Source organism: Nomascus leucogenys, chromosome 6, assembly GCF_006542625.1.
Source record: "Nomascus leucogenys isolate Asia chromosome 6, Asia_NLE_v1, whole genome shotgun sequence".
Classification (NCBI taxonomy): Eukaryota; Metazoa; Chordata; class Mammalia; order Primates; family Hylobatidae; genus Nomascus; species Nomascus leucogenys.
In genome coordinates, this window is record NC_044386.1 from 1,527,086 (window position 1) to 1,547,079 (window position 19,994).

The 19,994-nt window shown below is 50.3% G+C and overlaps 2 protein-coding genes across 8 annotated transcripts; one reads left to right on the forward strand and one right to left on the reverse strand.

Moving 5' to 3' along the window:
* Positions 1-1,137: 1,137 nt before the first annotated feature.
* MRPL36 (mitochondrial ribosomal protein L36) lies at positions 1,138-4,108 on the reverse strand. Of its 7 annotated transcripts, none has more exons than XM_030813895.1 (2): positions 4,007-4,108; positions 1,138-1,697 (listed from the first exon to the last, which is right to left on the reverse strand). In XM_030813895.1, exon 2 carries the CDS (start codon positions 1,683-1,685, stop codon positions 1,374-1,376), a length of 312 nt encoding a protein of 103 aa, XP_030669755.1. In that variant the 5' UTR covers positions 1,686-1,697; positions 4,007-4,108; the 3' UTR covers positions 1,138-1,373. The 7 variants fall into 7 exon arrangements, with proteins under 7 accessions (XP_030669755.1, XP_030669753.1, XP_030669751.1 ...); XM_030813893.1 differs by having other exon boundaries at positions 4,030-4,098; XM_030813891.1 differs by lacking the exon at positions 4,007-4,108 and adding an exon at positions 3,122-3,993.
* A 37-nt stretch (positions 4,109-4,145) lies between these two features.
* Positions 4,146-19,037, forward strand: NDUFS6 (NADH:ubiquinone oxidoreductase subunit S6). The gene is made up of 4 exons (XM_012501719.2): positions 4,146-4,316; positions 5,096-5,149; positions 17,321-17,443; positions 18,837-19,037. Exons 1-4 carry the CDS (start codon positions 4,185-4,187, stop codon positions 18,900-18,902), a joined length of 375 nt encoding a protein of 124 aa, XP_012357173.1. The 5' UTR covers positions 4,146-4,184; the 3' UTR covers positions 18,903-19,037.
* The last annotated feature ends 957 nt before the right edge of the window (positions 19,038-19,994 follow it).

The following is a 19,994-nucleotide window of genomic DNA, read 5'->3' on the forward strand; positions in this document are numbered from 1 at the left end:
GCACAAAGAAGCAGGCTCTTCGCAGAGCTGGTTTCCTTTTCTTTCAGGTAATAATGCCCTCCACCTTCTTCAACTGGCCAGACGCCTGCGGGCTGCACTGCCCACGTCAAGCTGCTTGCAGAGGCCCTTCGTGAGGGTGAATGGGCACAGCACAGAGTTCACAGCAACCCACACCAGCGTCTGCTCCCCCTGAAGAAGTGATGTGGGTGCTGGGGAGGAGCTTTGGCCCTGATGTGGCCATGGTGCCCCCTCTGCCGCCCCACCAGGCCTTTCTGGGTGACCTTGCTGCGCCCCTGCTGCTGATCTGGGTGGGAGGGCGCTCCCCGAGGGCTAGGCTTCTTGCATGGTCTCCTGTCTCACGAAACTCCTTTCTGGGAGAAGGGGAGGTGTCCCTGGCCAGGAGGAAAGGAGCCGTGAGAAGGCTGTCCCCACATCTCAGCATCTGCTCTGGGTTGGACTGTGCTCCCCACCCCCAAATTCATGTTGATGACAGCGCTCCCCCAAGGCATGGGGCTCACTCAACTCTGAATCCCAATGACCAGGGCAAGACCAGTCCACTCCATCCCTCCAAGTCCTTACCAGTTGTAGGTGTGGCCATCCTCTAGCAAGGGGAGCTCCTCGCCTCCCCCTGAATCTGGGCTCACCCTAGGGACTTGAACTGAAGGAGTGTGGCAGAAATGACACGCTGGGATTTCCGAGGCTGGGTCATAGGAAGCCTCGTAGCGTCCGCTTGGGTCTCTCGGGACACTCTCGGGAAGCTCACTCTGGGGCAGCGCAAGCCACGCCGTGGGCCCTGCCTGAGGAGGTGCTACGTGCAGCCTGAGGAGCACTGAGACCCCAGACAGGAGAGCCGGTGCCATCTTGGAAGTGGGTCCTGCAGTTAATGCCACACGGATCAGACAAACTGCTCAGCTGAGCCCATCCCAAATGCCTCACAAAATCGTGGGCAATGTAAAATGGCTGATTGAAGCCACCAAGCCTTGGCTTGTACAGCAACGGGTGACCAAAACACTGACCATTTCTTCCAAGAGGCTCTAAGCAGTCTCATGGAGACATACAGAAGTCCTGCCCAGCCTGACCCAGCACCATCCAATCCCTACCTGCAGCCAGAGTTCAGAGAGGATGAATGAACTAAGCTATTCAGGTCTGTTTTAATAGGAAAATGTTTTTTAATTGGAACGTTTTGGAAATAAGATAATGCAACGTCTTCTATAGTTACTCATTTACACTGAAACGTGATGGGTAACTTTTAGCGCGTTTGCTTCCAGTCACTTTCCCCCGACTCCTTGATGTGATAATTCCTTCCGTAAGATACAACCATTTTCCCAAGTGACGCGATGACGAGTATGTGCGTGACTCTGGAGGGAAAGGGTCTACATCTGTCTCTGCTTGTGCCTCGGATGGGTTTTACAATAGACGTACCACCGACCCCGCCTCTTCACCAGGTAACAGTCCTTGCAGCGCTTCTTAAGGACACGCTTGTTTTTGAACCCCAGCGCGGGCAGCAGGTGGGGCAGGAGGCCGGGTGAGAGAAGTGAGCGTACTTCTGCCCTGGGTTCCACAGCCACGGGAGCTGCACCTCGAAGGGATCCAAACAGAAATGTGGAGAGGGCTCGAGGCTTCACTGTGTGACGACTGAGATACAGCAGAGGGTTCACCATTTTCCTTATAAAAAGATTTGCCATGTTGTGGTGAATCTATGGGAGAGAGAAAAAAAAAGGTGTTATGGCTTCTCCTGCGTTTCCAGCTGCTCTTTACGGCTTCCTTTTCTCTTTCACTGAGGCTTGGGACCTCGGGGTCAGAGGTCCCATACCAGCTGCGGCCTCGACCTGAACTTTAACACTGCCTTAATCAGCCAAATGTGCCAGGAGAATAAGGGGCAGTGGACGGTGGCTTCCTTCCCTTTCCCGCCTGCTGCAAGTGTAGGTGAGTGTGCAAAGCCCCGCGGTGTTGAGGAGCGGCTCACTTGGCTGGGAGGGAGCTTAAACTTAGGCCGCATGCCTTTCCAAACAGTCACACCAGGTCAAGGGCGGTTCCACTGATAAGCTCCTCCCTCCAACTATCCCCAGACCCGGGGCCCTCCCTCGGGCCAGTTTCGGGACAAACCCCCGAGACGGAGACCCACCGGCCCCCGCTCGGGAAGGGCACGGAACTCTGGCAGCCCAGCCGCCCGCCTCTGCTTCCTCCACGCGCCCCGGCCCTTAGGGCTCAGCGGCCCCGGCTGGGAAAAGCTGGGTCTGCAGGGCCCGGAGGACACCGCGCCACCGGAGCCGGCCCTGCGCGAGGGCTGTGGGGTCGCGTTCGGGAGTCGCCGGGTCTCCCGCCCCGGGGTCGCTGGACACCCCCTCCTGTCGGCCAGGTCGGGCGCCCACGGTCGGACCAGCACCCCCCACCCTGGCCCTCCGAGACCGCCAGGCCCCGGCCCACGCTCCTCTGACCGCAGCCCACTCGGGGAGACATGCCCGAGGGTCCCAAGGTGGCCGGCCCCACCCTCTCGCAGCCCCAACTCTCAGGACACCCGGGACCTCTGACCTGAGAAGACGGCACCCTTAGCCGGCCGCGCGCCCTCACCCCGCGCCTGCCCCTGCCTCTGCGCACTGGCACGCGGACGCTGCTGCCAGGAAGGAAGATGGCGGCGGGAGGGTCACGTGGCGTGCCCACGTCTAATGCGGGGCGCAGAGACGCAGCCGCGAGTGCGCAGGCGCTGGAGTGCGACGTATCACTCCCCGACTGCGCACACCCTGCGGGCCACCGGGACCGCAGCGCTGTTTGACTCGAGCGCTTTCGAGGAAAAAAAATGCAACAAACAGGAACGAAAATGGATATCCGCAACGAAAAAGAAATTACAACCAATCAGACCTTAGAAAAAACTGGCAAATACCAATGTCAAAAGAAACTGAGAAAGAGGACATGTTTTTAAGTGGACAGGAGAAATGTAAACAGGCTCCGGGAAACGAGTAGAGACAGGCAGTAGTTTCAACTGGTTACGGCTGTTTTCCCCAACATTATGAAAAACTTCAGACATAGAGAAAAAGGGAAAGAATTGTTCGGTGAACACCCATATACTTGCCACCTAGATTCTACACTTAGCTCGCTTATCCCTGCCTTTTCAGGTATCTACCTGTAACTCCATCCGCCTTCCTTTTTGTGTGTGTCCAGGTGAGTTGCAGACGTGGCTGCGTCCACCCCGCGCTCCCTGCAGGCCCCAACGCTTCATCGCAGCGCCCACTTTTTCCACCTGACCCGGTGAACACCGGGCGGGCCGCTGGAGTTTATCAGCTCCAGGACAAATCTGCCTCTGACCACCACGTTTGCTGAGACGTCTTTCCGTTTTCAGGAGGTTTTCACGTGTATTATTGTTTCTCATGCCTTTCCCCCTCTTCATCGTGTCCCCCACCACTCATCCATCCCCAGTGTTTTGTTCTTGGGGTCACCTGGTCCTCAGGCTCTGACCACAGCAAAATAAAAGCTGGATGCTGGAGCGTTAAGCTGGGATTTATACCCAAGTCAGCTCTAAGCAAAACGGGCCTTTTTAGAGGCTGTATTTGCGTGCTGTAAAATCAATTGGTGTACTAGGCTCTGTTGCAGAAATCCCCCAAATATACGTTTCCTCCGCGGCTCCCCATAACCACACACAGGAACGCTTGCCTTCAACGAGGAGCATGCACTTCCAGTCTCTTCTGCTAAGCAGTTGACTCCTTCACCCAGTAATTTTGATATTTAAACGTGTCATGATTATCGGTTATCGTAAGAATATAAACAATATATCTTCAGTTTACATCCTCCCCTGCCTGTCCGCTAAATAAGAACCACTGGGTACTCCTAAGCGCTGAAGATTTCGCACACCATTGCCTGCCTCATCAGGGACCTAGCTCTAGCCTGCGGCTGCAACTGCGTGAGGCTGCACCTGCCGGCGCAACGGGGCCGCTTAACTTTTAGGCCATTGATGAAAAGTCAAACAAGTGCACAGTACTCGGTGTAATCAGGGGCATTTTTAGCGAGATACCTGGGATGAAAACGGGTGATCACCTGAATCAGAGAGCAGCGCCGACGCACCCTCTGCCCCCACCCGCGCGCGCTCCCCAGGGCGAAATAAAACCCGGGGGTTTGGAGCCGCCAGAGGCCGCGCGCATGCGTTGGCGCTAAGCGTGACGTTGCGCCGGGTCAAAGGCCAGCGGCTCAAAATGGCGGCGGCTATGACCTTCTGCCGGCTGCTGAACCGGTGCGGCGAGGCGGCGCGGAGCCTGCCCCTGGGCGCCAGGTGTTTCGGGGTGCGGGTCTCCCCGACCGGGGAGAAGGTCACGCACACTGGCCAGGTAACGGCCGCTGGGTACAGGATGCCCCTTCCTCCGGCCGCACCTCGGGCGGCTGGTGGCGGTGGGCTCGCCGGGCATTCGCGGCCCTGGTTCTGCGCCGGTAGCGCAGGTCGTTGTAAGGTTGAGCTTCTGTCGCTCACGCGCCGGGGAGGACGCCCGCGAGTCGGGACGGTGGCGGCAGCCTGTAGCGGTGGGTCTCGTCCTTCCAGGGCCTGCGGGCTCTGGAACGGGAAGTCTCCCCAGCGGGCAGCACTTGCTGTGGACTGGCTGCCCATAGGCGATCTGTGGCCGCCGATTCTTTGGGTCAGAACGTTTAGAATTTGTGTAATATTCAATAATAAATTTTAGTAACCTGAGAAGGCGGTTGTAGTCCAAGGCACAAAAAAGCCCTAAGCCAAAATGAAGAACAAAGGTAACTGTGTATACTGGAATGTGCCCTAGTAGATTTAAGGGGGGGGGGGAATATTAAAGCTCTCAGGCCATATGCCAAAGAAGGTTGGGGGCGGTTCTCCTCGGTCAGGATTTGTCTCTCCTCCTTAGCTCCACCTTCCTAGGCTATGTCTCTGTGCTGCTCTCTGATCCAGGTGATCACCCGTTTTCATCCCAGGTATCTCGCTAAAAATGCCCCTGATTACACCGAGTACTGTGCGCTTGTTCGACTTTTCATCAATGGCCTAAAAGTTAAGAAAAACACTTTCCTGTACTATTTATGACTGATATGAAGTGACTTTCAGAATTAGGCCATAAAAGTCACACATGGCCTTTTTGTTTTTTTCCAGGTTTATGATGATAAAGACTACAGGAGAATTCGGTTTGTAGGTCGTCAGAAAGAGGTGAGTAAAAAATCTAGTGAAGAGAGGTAAGCTTTCCTAAAACTTTTATGTAATCAACAAGAAATAAAAATTAATATATAAGATTTAAATAAATTTTTCCCATATTGCAAGCACCCTAACAGTTCTGGATGGGGTTCTGCCTTTCTTATAATATTAATTGTGTCTATTTCTGACTTGTTTCCCCCTGAAATACATAACATTGTAGCCGTAGTTCTGGTTTACATATAAATGGAAGTGATCTTTTTTTAAATTCTTGTCCCTTATTCTCCTGAGACTCAGATTTAAGTAAATCATATCAACTTTAAAAAATTACTGTTTTAACCACCTGGAGGTGTGTTTTTTATAGTTTTCACCAAATAAATTAGTATGAATTTTTTACAGGGACTTAGACTGACAAGCTGAAAATGGCACATGAGTTTTTCTTCCCTTAGTGGGTCTATTAGCTCTCTACATTGTAAGGGAAGATCAGTTCAGATGCTTGTGAGTGACCACTGGAGAAAGAATGTTGAAATTAGAATCCTTCTGCCTAAATCAGCCTATTTTTTTTTTTTACCTGACTCCTTCTCTGTCATTCATGTCTAGGAGCTCCTGAATTCTTAAGTAGATCAGGCATGCCTCTATGTTTCCTGAATTTGCTCCCTGAAGGATGCTGTGAAGCGTCCTTCACGGCCACCTTATTCATTCTTTTTCCCACTTTGGTTAGCCTGGTGATTCTTCTTGGTAACACCGTAGCTATCCCTGAATCATGTATTTTCCCTTCTCCTTCAATCTTGGTTATGTTATCCATTCCCAGTGTGTAGTTTTTGTACTTCTATTCCAGAGCTACAGGGCATTCCAGAAAAGCTCACATGATCATGAATTGACTATAAATTCACATTCTCAAAATTCAGCTGGTTCACTATTGTGTGGTTTGATGGGTGGGTGTCAGAAAAGTTTGTTTTATAGTGGTTGATAATTTGGCAATGCCGTTTGAGTGTTGGGTTGAGAAAGATCCTGAGGCCTGATCCACATTCAGTGAAAGACTGTGCCATGATTGATTAGTGACGTCTACCAGGATCATGGTGGTGGAGAGGGGCTTGTGTCTGGTGAGTTTGCCTCTCGGAGTAGAAGCCGTGTGGACTTGCAGTCTAAAAATTGTGAGGTTGAATCACAACATGGGTTCAGTTTTCTCATTTGTGAAATGGAACCATGTGAATATTTTTAATCGAATCATAAGTCACCAGCGATACCACACTGTCAGTTGTCGAGTAAGTGGTGGCGTAGGGTAGGTCCTCTTCTCCATCCTCAGAAACCCTTTTCTGTTCATTGTTTGAATTGTTAGTGTATTCCCAGTAGAAGCGTCTGTTCCATGTGCCACATTCTCCATTGCTGTATCCCAGTGATTCACACAAAGGAGCTCATGGCATTTGCGAATGGGACATTGCTTCCGTGTGCAGGCTGTCCTGGGCATTCTTGTTAGGTATATGAACTTGACATTTGGAAGGTGGAAACCAATGGATGCTGAGAGGATTTGCAGGCCCTTTGTTTTCTTTTGGCAGTGATTGTGGAGAAGGGGAGGTTTCTCCTAGTGTGGATGCGGTATGGTTTCTTTTGGTGATGACTGTGGAGAAGGGGAGAAACTGATGGATGTGGGGAGGGTTTGCAGGCCCTTTGGTTTCTTTTGGCAGTGACCGTGGGGAAGGAGGTTTCCTGGGCATCGATGGGTGGTTGTTACTGAGGTAGTGGCTGGACTCTACATCCTTGCTTTGTGGGTGTTATGGCAGGGTTGTGGGGACAAGGTAGGAGCCCCAGATTGAGCAGTTCTGGAGCGGATTGGTCCTGAAGCCCTTGGGCTCATTCATGCAATCTGGCCCCTAGCCCAACTCCCTATCTCAGCTCTTGCAGTGACGAAGCAAGTATGCGGGTCCCTGTCGCAAATGCCTCTCTGCTGAACATTCTTTGTGTAGCTTCTGGTTTCTGGTTGGTGTAGCACAGGGTAGTGGGAAACAACTTAGGAAACCAAACAGAATCAGGATTGGCGAAGCCAGTGAGGGTGGGTACGGGAGAGTGTGGGTACGAGAGAGTCTGTGACCGGCAGCTCACCCAGGGCGTCCTGGTTGTGACCTCAGTGCTCCAGCCGGCCCAGCCTCCAGTGCCTTCCCCCATTCAGCATCCCAAGTGTCCAGGGCACGTCTTGGCCTCACACCTTGGAGGTTCAAGGCATGTTTATAACATGATGAGTGGGCATCCTGCCCAAGCTTTCCTTCTTTCAACACAAATTCGGTGTTTAGTACTATTTTTAGTAGTAGTAGTTTGGCTTCTGAGAGACTTAATTTTTTGGAACACTTTTAGATTTATAGAAAAACTGAAGAAAGTAGAGTTTTCACAGCCCCCCTGCTCAGTTTCTGCTGTTTACTTCCATCTCTCATTAGTGTGCTGCCTGTGTCACAGTTGATGAGCTGATACTCATACATTATGACTAACTCAAGTCCACAGGTTCACTCTTAATGTTGTATGTTCTAGGGTTTGGTTAGATGTGTAATGACATGTATTCACCGTGACAGTGTTGTACTGAGTTCACTGCCCTAAAAATCCTCTGTGCTCTGCCTATTCATCCCTCCCTCTTCCCAACCCCTGGCAGCCCCTGATCGTACTGTCCTCTAGTTTTGTCAAGTAATACTTTAAGAAATAAACTGGGCCAGGCACAGTAGGCTTATGCCTGTCATCCCAACACTTCGGGAGGCCAAGGTGGGCTGATCACTTGAGCCCAGGTGTTCAAGACCAGCCTAGGCAACATGGTGAAACCCTGTGTCTACAAAAAATATAAAAATGAGCCCAGCATAGTTGCACATTCCTGTAGCTTGAGCTACATGGGAGGCTGAGGTGGGAGGGTCATTGAGTCTGGGAGGTTGAGGCTGCAGGGAGCTGAGATCATGCCACTGTCCTCCAGCCTGGGCAACAGAGCAAGACCCTATCTCCAAGAAAAAAAAAAGGAAAAAAATAAACTGAATCTGAACTTCACCTGTAGAACAAGCATAGTAGGAAGCTAGATAATTGAGCTGGTCTTTGCAGAAAAAACGTGGAAAGTATCTCTGTGTGGCTCCTGCCCAGCTTTGACCAGGGGCACCTGCAAAGGAATCTGTGGCCCCTGGGCCTGTGACGAGCCTTCCTGTGAGGAGACTCCTCATGTGCTAAAGAATGTGCCAGCCACCCCCAGCCAGAAATCAGGCCTCACATGGTCCTGGAGCAGGTGGCACTCTGGGGCCACGTGAGTCAGGTGGGGGCTGGAATGCGCTTGGAAGTGACCAAGTATTTCTCTACTGTTGATGGAAATATTTTCATTGCTTTATAGTCGTACAAGTAAAATTAAAAGCAGATATGACTTGTCCCCTAATAGAAGGGATGATTGGGGGAGGTCTGCAGTGAGGTGTGGTAATAATAATAGCAATAACAACAGCCTGGTAGCCAGGTACTTGGCGACATCATTTGCTTTTTTGGTTAGAAGCTGAGGCTGCCCTGCCTGGCCGCATCTGGATTCAGCCGCCTGCACCGATGGGCTTACGAGGGCTGTGTGCTTCAGTGACTTAGCTCCTAGGCTCGTGGGCATTGAGCCTGTGTAGATGAGGAAAGGCTTGGAGCAGCGCTTGTCCCAGGGAAGCCTCTAGTGTGTGTTCGCCTTACTCTGCTGCTGCCTTTGCCACCACCATGAGGGCTGGCTTCATTTTTAGATTTTTTTAAAATACTGAAGTTAAACGTTAGCGTCCATACACAAGGTCTTTACTTTTAGTTTTTGAAAAGAAGGAATTAGGCAACAAACCCAGAACATCAGGAGGCTGGGATCCCTTGAGCGCGACTCTGTGCCGCCCCCTCCCCCTGTGTGTGTCAGGATCACAGAACAGCTGGGGGCTTCAGGTTGTGCCTTCATCTGCCCGCCAGTGGGATGGATTCTCTCTTCAGATACTCGACAGGGTGGAGTCACTCCCCGACCCGCACAGCCCACAGCTGGGCCTTTGGGTCAGAGCGAGATTCTGCACGTTTTCTTAGACACCTAGGCTGGCAGGGTTGAGTCCAGTTGTGACCCTGTGGCCTCACCTGCCTGGCCCTCAGTTCTTCAGTAGCAGGCTTCAAGGTGCGTGGTGCCACCAAGATTAGGAGAAGTTGCACGCGGTGCTAATGTCTACCTGGCGTGCTGTTTTGTTGCGATAATGTGAAGTTTTATCCTTCTGAGAAGAGTGTGTGTAGATTTTGTTAATGGAAATAATTGAGTAGTGCTCACGAGAGAGGAAAACTACCAAGACCCTCCAAACAGAAAGTGCGGGTGCCGCCATGGAGCAACTGAAACTTTGTGCCTTGCTGCTGGGAATGTAAATGGCGCAGCCGTGAAGGAAAACAGCGTGTGGGTTCCTCAAAAAGTTGAAGCCAGGACTTCCATCCAATCCAGTGGTTCCACTTCTGAGTGTGTGCCCAAAAGAATTGAAAGCGGGGTCTGGGGTACACTCGTGTCATAGCAGCATTATTCATTATAACTAAAACCTGGAGGCCGGGTGCGGTGGCTCACGCCTGTAATCCCAGCACTTTGGGAAGCCGAGGCGGGCGGATCACGAGGTCAGGAGATCAAGACCATCCTGGCTAACACAGTGAAACCCCATCTCTACTAAAAATACAAAAAATTAGCCAGGCGTGGTGGTGGGCGCCCATAGTCCCAGCTACTCGGGAGGCTGAGGCAGGAGAATGGCGTGAACCCCGGGGGGCGGAGCCTGTAGTGAGCTGAGATCGCGCCACTGCACTCCAGCCTGGGCGACAGCGAGACTCCGTCTCAAAAAAAAAAAAAAAAAAAAGAAACCTGGAAGCAGTTTGGGGGTCCATTGTCAGCTGAACGGTTAAGCAAAATGTGATCTGTCCATGGACAGTGGAATATTTATTCAGCCTTAAGGAAGAACGCTTGACACGCCCCACACAAACCTACGGACTATGAAGTGGCCGTCAGAGAGACGGTGATCCTCTACACGAGGAAGTGTAGAGTCCAGTACAGAGAGCAGGACTTGGCGGTGATTCCTCTAACACGAGGGACCAGAACAGTTGCTTCTTAGAGGTACCGTGTGAACACTGTGATTCCTCTAATACGGGGGACCAGAACAGTCGCTTCTTAGAGGTAGCAAGTAGTTGGTGGTTGCCGGAGGCGGGGGGTGAATTTGGAGTTAGTGTTGAATGGAAATGGGGTTTTAGTTTAGGAAGGTGGAAGGTTCTGCAGATGGGTGGTGGTGATGGTTGCACAATAATGTGAATATACATGGTGTCCTTAGAAATGGTAAAGATGGCAAGTTTTATGTTATGTGTATTTTACCACGATTAAAAAAAAAAATTGAGAGGGAAGTGGCTTCAGGCCCACGCAGGAATCGAGCAGAGCTTCCTCCCTGAGGCTTCTGTGGCTGGTGTCGCTCATTCTTATTTCTCCCAAGAGACCGGCAGGGCAGGGCACACTCGGGTGGGGAAGCAAGTGAGAGTGAGGCTGGGCCCACGCAGCACCTCCAGAGGCTCTGCACACCCGTGGTGGTAACTTGTGTTGTCACCCAGGACAAGCTCACTCCTCAGATCAGCAGTGGAAGAGACTCGTGACGTCTTTCGTCCACATTGAGCCATCTCTTGAGGCCAGCGCAGCACCACCTGAACCATGCTGGCTCTCGGGCGTGCACACACATGCTGCTGGTCACAGGAGGGACGCCAGAGAGCTGAGAGGGAGTGCTGAGGTACCCAGGGGTCAGTAGCTGCAGGAAGCAGCCACGATTCCTAGGACTTGGGGGGCAGGAGGAAGAGGTGGCGTCACCAGGAGGAAGCTGTGAAAGTGCCCGTGTGGTGCCGTCGGAGCTCCAGGTGGGAGACAGGACTGGGAGTCGGGGATGGGTGCCAGGGTGAGGCCCCCAGCCAGACAGTGGTGGCTGAGAAGGTCCTCTGTGAGAGGAAGATTGAATTGAGGGGCCTCGGAATTCCACCCTCCGCCTTTGCAGGTCATCTGGTTGGTGGCAGAGGCGGAGTCTGTGCTTGCTTTCAGGTTCATCCTTAGAGGGTTTAAGAGGGGAGGTTTGCCTGCGTCTCTCTTGAAGCAACCTGGGCGTCCTTTAGGGGGTGTTTGAGACGCGGGCGATGCGGTGTGCGCCATGGCTGCCCTCCAGAGCTTTTGTGTGGCTTCCTGCTTCTGCATGCTCCTCCCCCCGAGCTTCCCTCCCAAATACGCCATCTTTATAGTGGAGTGAAGGCAATCGGATTTTAAAAGAAATCTTCTGGATGGATAAAAACCATGGGTCTTTGCTTCCTTTAGAAAGGCTTGGACTGTCAGAAATAATGATTATAAAGTGAGGTTTATTTATCCCAGGAACCAGAGGAAAATAGTTGGAACTATGAATTCGCGAGCCCCAGGTTCACATGCTGGTGGCTTTGTCGGTGAGCCGGCGAGATGGGCTTTATTTCCTCCCTCGTGCAGCTCCCCGGCTTCCTCTTTGCTTCTCTATTGTGTCTTTGTGACTTGTGGTTCTTTCTCTTCCAAGGCACTGGCAAAATTAGTCACTGGATTCCAACATTCTCAAAGCAAGTTTGAACATGTTGTATAGACAGCTCAATTGTGGTTTTTAGAGCATTTTCTATGAAATTATGTAGTTTAAAAATTAATTTGAAGGAAAACTTCAGTTTTGCCTGTGATTTAAGAATTATATACTTATATAGACATATATACACACGTTTAGCTAAAATAATTATTGGCGTTAATGTTAAGAATGCCTGATATTCTAAATAATTGAACTGAGCTTTTACTTTATTTTAAACCATTATTTTAAATGTCCATGAATGGGGTCGGTATTCTACAGAGCGTCGATGGTCCAGCTGGTGGATATTTCCCTTTTGCATTGGTTTTGATGCTATGTCACAGAATCACATATTTTATGTTTTATCTTTAATAGATGTAATCTCAGTTTGACATAATAGGACTTTCACTCCTAAAGATTTAAACCTACATATTTTTATGCCCAATCATTTGATCATCAAGAGGTCAATGGAAAGAGTGTTTCCTATTTTTTACGTTAGTGATGGGCGAAGGACTCATTTTACAGTGGTTGGACACTTCACTGTGTATGATGTGCCATGTGCTTAACAAGAGATGGTGTGTGGGCTGCTGTGACGGTTCTCCCTTGATTCCCTCGTGAAGTGCAGCAGCGCTCTTCAGTTTTTCTTACCTTTCCCCAGGTGAAAGCGGGTGAGAATGGAGCCTTGAGTCTGAACCCGGAGTGGGGCTGTGTGTCGTGGCTGGGTGTGTTCACTGCCGGAGCTTGGCCGTGTGAACCTGGAGTGGGGCTCTTTGTCGTGGCTGGGTGTGTTCGCTGCTGGTTCTTTGTATTCCTGCGGTTACACTGAGCTCCTGGAGCCAGACGTTTGCTGGTGATGGGCGGTCAGGGTCGCCCTTGAGCTGCGCACACTAAATGACGGGAGGGCATCCCGCGTCAGTCACCAGTGTTGAGGCGTCAGCAGCTCTCCCTGCAGGGAGGTGGCCGGTCTCTTTGACTGCTGTGATCGGGGCCTGGCAGTTTGTTAATGTGGCCTTTGTGACACGTTGTCACTTAGGCAGACACCATATTATTTACACCATAAGGCTTAATTTGTATGGTTAGTTGCCTCGCCTGCAGCAGGGGTGAGCAGAACATCGCTCACTCCAGAGCCCGCTGCAAGGCGCTGGGACAAGGCGAGCCGCCGGGCCGGCAGCAGAGGCTTGTGTTGCAGGAGCGTGTGGAACAACCTGGGCGGTGCCACACGGCTCAGGCCTCTGCTTTAATGTGGCTTCATTTTCCACTAACTTCCTACTGTGTTTCTGGAAATAGATCTTCAAGGAAAAGCTTTACACAATGGTCATCTGTAACTGACAGAACCTCTTGAAAAATAAACCTTTCCGAAACGGATCTGTGAGGGAGAGTGGTGCCCTGCCTCCCACTGCGTGTGTGTTCTCTATGACTGTGTGGCACTGAGTGAGCCTCTGGCCTCCAGAAATGAGTGACTTTGTGATGAGCCCTGTTGCTGCTTCCACTCTGGGGCGGGGACGCTGTAGAAGGAGCGCAAAGTTTCAGACTGTGCCATTAAGCGGGGGAACCCCAGGAGCAACGTCCGAGGCAGAGGGTTGTGTCATGCTTGGCGGGGCTGGCCCTCCAGGAGGGGACACGCAGGTAGACCCACATCCCTGGGCTTTGAGGCCCGCTGGGGGTGTAGAGTTGAGTTCCTTCCCTCTACATGCACAGACGCTGGCGCTCTACTTCCCGTAGCTTCCCGGTGCTTCGTGCCTTGTCTTCCTGGCACTTTCTCCTTGACTATTCCCAAGGGCAGCTGAAAGGGGCTGGCTCATTACAGAGTCAGAGGAAATCGAGGCATGTCCCCTTTCCAGGTTCCCAAATTTGCCATCGTGAGCATCATCAAATACATTATTTGTTAAGCCAGGATGTTTTAATTGCTTTTTAAAAAACGTAAATTCTGTGAAATGGAATAGTCTAATGATTCCGTTTTCCCATGTACCCAGGCAGTCAGTTTCAACAATTACCAACCGAAATCATTGTCAGAGGGGCCAGTCTGGCCCAGCTCTGCTAATCGTTGTCAGAGGGGCCAGTCTGGCTCAGCTCCGCTCTGCCTCTCCCCCAGCCCCCTAGCCCCTGGTACTGTTGACGTGAATCTTTGACATCACGTTACTGAGTCTAAATTTATCATGTGTAAGTTGACCCTTGAACAACATAGGTTTGAACTGTGTGAGTCCACTTCAGTGGCTTCTCTTTCGCCTCTGCCACGCCCTGAGACAGCAGGACCAACCCTCGCTTCCCCTCCTCAGCCTGCTCCGTGCGACGATGATGAGGATGAAGACCTTCATGATGATCCGCTTCCACTTAATGGAAAGTCAGTTCATTTTCTCTTCCTGGTGATTTCCTTCATTGCATTTTCTTCCTCTAGCTTACTTTATTATAAGAATCCAATATATAATACTTGTAACATGCAAAATGTATGTTAATCGACCGTTTATGTTATTGGTAAACATTCTGGTCAGCATCAGGCTATGAGTAAATTGTGGGGGAGTCAAAAGTAATATGCAGATTTTCAACTGCATTGGGGGTGGTTCCCCCAACCCCTGAGTTGTTCAAAAGATACTAACATTTGGATTTTACAGGGAAGTAAAAAAAAACCAAAATAACAAAATATATTAACATGACAACAATATAATTATCACACCTTAAAAATTATAATCTCTTTAAGTTAAATATCTAAGTGGTGTTAAACATTCTTGATCATGCATGGTTTTAAAAATGTTACAGTGTGACTCCAAGCCCAAGTAAGTCCCTCCATGCAGCTGTTGGTGTCTCCTATGTCTCTTTTAATGTGTAGGTTCCCATCGGTCTCCTACTCTTTTTCTCATTGGAAACTTTAATTTGTTAAAGAGCCTGGGTCATTTCCTCTGTAGAGTCACCCACAGCTGGAGTCTACTGACGGCATCACTGTAGTGTTGTTGAACGTGTCTCTCGTCTCTGCATGTTTTGGAAATTAGTTGGATCTCAAGGCTTGGTCAGATTGAGGGTCAGTGTTTTGTTCCTGGTGAGACTGCTACATAGGGGATGTGTCACTCCATCAGGAGGCACATAATATAATTGGTTCTGGTTGTAGTAAGATACTTTGATCATTATCTCTTACATCTGTGATTTCATAACGGGTTGTAAAATGATGATATTATCCATCTTATTAGGTTGAATACTTATATCAAAAGAAACCTTGGTGCTGAGGTAAAGTTTCTGTAGGAAAATCAGAAGAAATACTTGATTCTTTCCCTTTATTTACCAGTCTTTAATGGGTTGATTCTGTAGTTTCTGTTTGTTTTGTGTTGCTATAACAGAATACCTGAGACAGGGTAATTTATAAGGAACAGAGATTTATTTCTTACAGTCTGGAGGCTGGGAAATCCAAGGTTGAGGGCTGTGTCTGGTGAGGGTGGAAGGCGGAAAGGCTGGAGAGTGTGCATGAAGGGGACTGAACTCCTTCTACCAGGAGCCCACCCACCACCTGTGAGGGCAGCCAGAATCCCTCATGAGGCAGAACCCTGTGACCTCAGTACCTCTGAAGGCCCCGCCCTGTCTCTCAACACTGTTGCATTGACTATTCAGTTTCCAACAGAGGAACCTTGGGGGAGCACATTCAAACCATAGTACCTAGTAAGGTAATTAATGAGTTTTTAAAATATGTTTATGAAATCATGAGTGTAAAAATTTGTGTTTCAGCATTTTGCAGTTATAATCCCCTTGTCCCTCCAATTTCCTGTATCCCAGATTATCCCATGTGGCAAATTTCCCCGGGTTGACTCCTCTTTTGACACAACCTTAGTTGCCTTAAAAGCTTCCCTGACTTGTGCCACAATACAGTGTCTGAAGTTCATCCTATAACATTTCCTGTCCTGGACCCAGAATCAGTCATTTTTGAAAGAATCCAGTCCCTTCCCTTCGGTGTGAAGTGGTGTTTAGAGAGCCCCATGTGGGTAGCAGAGGTCCTCATTGCCACTGAGTTAATCATGGTCCTGGCGATGGAGCTAGAAAGGGTGTGTGTAGGCCGGGCGCAGTGGCTCACGCCTGTAATCCCAGCACTTTGAGAGGCCGAGGCAGACGGATCACCTAAGGTCAGGAGTTCGAGACCAGCCTGACCAACATGGTGAAACCCCGTCTCCACTAAAAATACAAAAATCAGTTGGGCGTGGTGGCGGGCGCCCGTAATCCCAGCTACTCGGGAGGCTGAGGCAGAGAATTGGTTGAACCTGGGAGGCGGAGGTTGCAGTGAGCCAAAATTGCGCCACTGCATTCCAGCCTGGGCGACAGAGTGAGACTCTGTCTCAAAAAAAGAAAAGAAAGGGTGTGTGTGAACATCAGACATGGGATGAGTCACACTGATCCTTCCAAACTCAGTTCAGGGTTACAAGACTTCTGCTGAACCTGTGAGCTGACCTCTCTCGTTCCTTCCCCACACTGAAAATCCTGATTTTTCAATAATAGTTTCATTTGCTTTGGAAGCAGTTTTATTCTTAAGGTGTGTCCTGTTAGAAATGTTCCTGTTACTCTCTCTTAAAGTTTTTGGGAATTCCTTAGGTCCATTTGTGTCCTTTAAAAGTTTAGTTTTGTAACTTTGAAAAATGTAAAATACAGTCTCAGAATCAGATTTATAAAACTTGGAAGAAAGTCTAACGATCATGCTCGCGTCCTCCTTCCTTTCCACCTCACAGTAGTAACTGTTCAATGCTTTCTCCTTTGGATTTCATGTAAATAAGTGAATATGTAGGCGGACCCCTGGTATTCTCCACATGGATGAGTGGAAGCCTTCTGTCCACTTACCCACTGCCTGGCATCTCCACATAGTCCTGTGTCCTCCTTCACCCCATTGTGATATTATGGAGACAGCTTTTTCATTCCGTTTTGATTGTAACTGAAAGCATCAACACACAAGCAGGACGTGAAGTTACCAGAGTCTTTCCTGCACATGGCCGTGAGTCATAAATGACCAGGTGGAAGACACAGTGGATGAGGAGACCCAGTGTACGGTAGCAGCAAACAAGAGAAAACACTTAGGAACGACCTAAGCGGCATTCAGGACCTCTGTGGCCCAAGGGGAAAGCCGGAAGGACATTGTTGGTCTAACGGATTGCAGCGCTAGTGGCATTTTTGGCATTTTAGATAAATCTATTCCATCAGTATCATGTTTACTGAGGTGGTTAACTGCATGGAGGTTCTGTGAGAGAATGTTCTTATGAAACGCACATGGGAGCCTGTGAGGGACAGGCCCGAGCAATACAAATGCCCTCAGGTGGGACAGAACGATGTGGTGGGGAGAAGAGGGCGTGGCAGAGCCCATGGGGCACGTGTCAGCGTTTGCTGAGTCCATGGGGACGGAAGGGATAAGCCTCTGTGCTGCTCTGATTCTAGCAGCGCCTCTCCGAGTTTGGAACTTTATTCCAGTGAAAAGTAAATGTGTGTGTAGGCCCTGAATTTAATTTGTGAGTCATGAAGGTCTACAGTGATAATAGTTAAATGAAGCATGCACCATAGATCCATGCTGACGGTGCATGAATTTGTGTGTGGTGGGTTAAATTGTATGTAGTTAGCAAGTTTGTGTATTTGTTTACGTAAGTTTTTCTTCTTGTTCCAGGTGAATGAAAACTTTGCCATTGATTTGATAGCAGAACAGCCCGTGAGTGAGGTGGAGACTCGGGTGATAGCGTGCGACGGCGGCGGGGGGGCTCTTGGCCACCCAAAAGTGTATATAAACTTGGTGCGTAGCCGACCACCCGCGCACACGTTAGGGCGGCCTGCTCGTCCTTATACTCCCCTTCACTGCCAATGCCTGTTCTTTCTGCCCTCTTCTCTACCTGCTCCCGAGGCTGCCCTTACGGGGTTCACACTGCTGGCACATTCACCCTACAGCGCCACACTACGGGACCTATGTACAGCTGCATGTCCGAAAACCCCCTCTCAACTGTGAAGTGGTGGGCGGCGTGTCTCTTCTCGAACGCTCAGGTGTCTTTCCTCTCTGGGCCCTTCTCAGTTTGGTCATCATCTTAGCTCAGGCTGCCACACACAGCACCGCAGGCTGGGGTTGAAAACAACAAACACATTTCCCACAGCGCTGGAGGCTGCAGCCCAAGACCATGGTGCTGCTCTGTTGGTTCCTCCTGGGGCCTCGCTCCGAGCTTGCAGATGAGGTCTCCTCCCTGTGTCTTCACAGGGCCGTCCCTCTGTGGGAGACTCCTCATCCCCTCTTCTTGTAAGGGCACCAGGCAGATTGGCTCAGGGCCCCTGTGTGACCTCAGTTCACCTTCATCACCTCTTTAAAGGCCCCATCTGCAAATACAGTCACATCGGGGTTAGGACTTCGGGGGCACACGGTTTATTTTGTAACAATCCCTATGTAATCTTTTATGCCTGTTGGTGAGTGTCATATACAGGACCATTGAGAAAAAAAGAACACAGGACCAGAGAAAGAGACCATGGGCTGAAGCTGGGGTGCGGAACTGGGGTGCAGGGTGGGAGGGAGGCTGCTGCAGAGCACTCAGGGACTCAGGCAGCTGCTGACCTGGGGTGCAGGGAGAGGGGGAGACCGCCGACTGTGGAGCACTCAGGGACCCAGGCAGCTGCTGGGCTTGGTGTTCTCCCTAAAGCAGAGTCCTGGTTGAGGGACTTTAACTTTGTTAGAGCTGACATTGATTAAAAGCTGTCATTATCTTGTTGCCTGTCCTGAAAAGGGGACAGTGTAACAGGCATAAATGGTTAAGCAGCCTAGAGTGGGACTGGGCACCCAGCATGTCCCCTCCTGGGCTCCAGCCCTGCGGGCCGAGCCTGGGTATGCCTCACGGTCTTGTGCAGCACCCACCGCCTGCTCCAGGCCGCTGAGGTGTGGGGAGTGAATGGAGCTGCAGGCCGACAGTGATGTCCCTGGGGGTCCTAGGGGATGGCTGCGTAACCCGGGGTGGGAGCCTGAGGCCAGGGGCTTCGGTCAGGCTGGAACCGAGATTGACAGTCTGCATTCTTAATTCAGTTAGTAACTGTGTATTTTTATGTGTTTCTGACAGTCTGTTTCAAGTTTTACACATACATTTTCAGTGCTTAATATCTAGATTTGAAGTAGAATATGGAAATACGACATCATTCCTTTTGAATTTTTTCAGGACAAAGAAACAAAAACTGGCACGTGCGGTTACTGTGGGCTCCAGTTCAGACAGCACCACCACTAGAGCGTGTGGCACGCCCGGGGTCCCGCAGCGTCCTGTGAGCATTTCCACGGGGAAGCTGAGCGCGTGAAGCTCGCTGGTTCTGTGCGAAGGGTATTCCTGGTGTTGAATAAAGGGTGTTGCTGTCAAGGCTGACAATTTGTAAGTTTGTTTCTTTCATAGGCTGGGCTGTGGAAGTGAACGTCCACATGGATGTGGGTAGACATGCAAGTGGAAGCCCTGCCCGCTCCAGTGAGCCTGAGCTGCCTCCTGCCGGCTGCTGCGTGCCTTACCGGCTGCTTCTGTGTGTCTCCTCTTATCCTTGGGGCCACGTGGGCTGCAGGAATGGGCGGGGGGCAGGGAGGGAGAAGGAGAAGTGCCTCTTGTTTTGCAGATGCAACTGTGCTTCAGAGAGCCAAGGTGGCTCTTGAGGTGCACAGTGAAGGAGGGCGCCCAGGCCTCAACTTGTCCTATGGGAAGGTCAGCCTCTCTCCTGTTGCTGGCCGGCAGAGCTGGTCTATCCCTCTGTCCTAGTCCCTATGTTGAAATGTCAGATCTTAAAACCCAAGAATTTAAGCACTGGTTTGAAGGTATTGAAAGTCACGTACTGGCCACATTAAGGACAGTCTATGTTTTTTAAAGAGTAAGGATTATAATGTAGTGTAACACAAAAATAAAAGTAGATTTTGAGGGAAGAGAAAGGAGTCTTGCTAGAATGATCCAGGAGTCTGGCCTGTGAGTAACGGGAATTCCAGAGGCCGAAATACCAGAGCAGAGGGAAGGCGAGCGGGAAGGCGAGCGGGAAGGCGAGTGGGAAGGTGAGAGGGACGGTGAGAAGGAAGGTGAGGCAGAAACAGCAGAAACACATTTCCCAAGCCAAAGAAAAACCCACAGATCACAGGGCTCACCAAGTTCCTAGCAGTATTGGTGAGAAAAGACAACTAGGCATATTCTGGTTTAAGAAAAGAATTAAGCTGTAAACTTTAGAGTCTAGAGAAAAGAAAACCTTTTAAGCTTATGGTTGAAAACAAATTACAGTGGAAAAGTGATCAGCGATCAGGCATCCAGCTCTTTGTCTTTGATGCTGGAGGCTGGAAGAGTGAAACATTGTCCACA

Bases quoted from the DNA above. Each gene is read 5' to 3' on its own strand.
- NDUFS6 (XM_012501719.2), top strand. From the start codon at position 4,185: ATGGCGGCGGCTATGACCTTCTGCCGGCTGCTGAACCGGTGCGGCGAG. The intron at 5,150-17,320 runs GTGAGTAAAAAA...TTCTTGTTCCAG, and splicing joins TTGTAGGTCGTCAGAAAGAG to GTGAATGAAAACTTTGCCAT. The intron at 17,444-18,836 runs GTGCGTAGCCGA...GAATTTTTTCAG, and splicing joins CAAAAGTGTATATAAACTTG to GACAAAGAAACAAAAACTGG.
- MRPL36 (XM_030813891.1), bottom strand. From the start codon at position 3,385: ATGAAGAGGGGGAAAGGCATGAGAAACAATAATACACGTGAAAACCTC. The intron at 1,698-3,121 runs GTAGATACCTGA...TCTCTCCCATAG, and splicing joins GAAGGCGGATGGAGTTACAG to ATTCACCACAACATGGCAAA.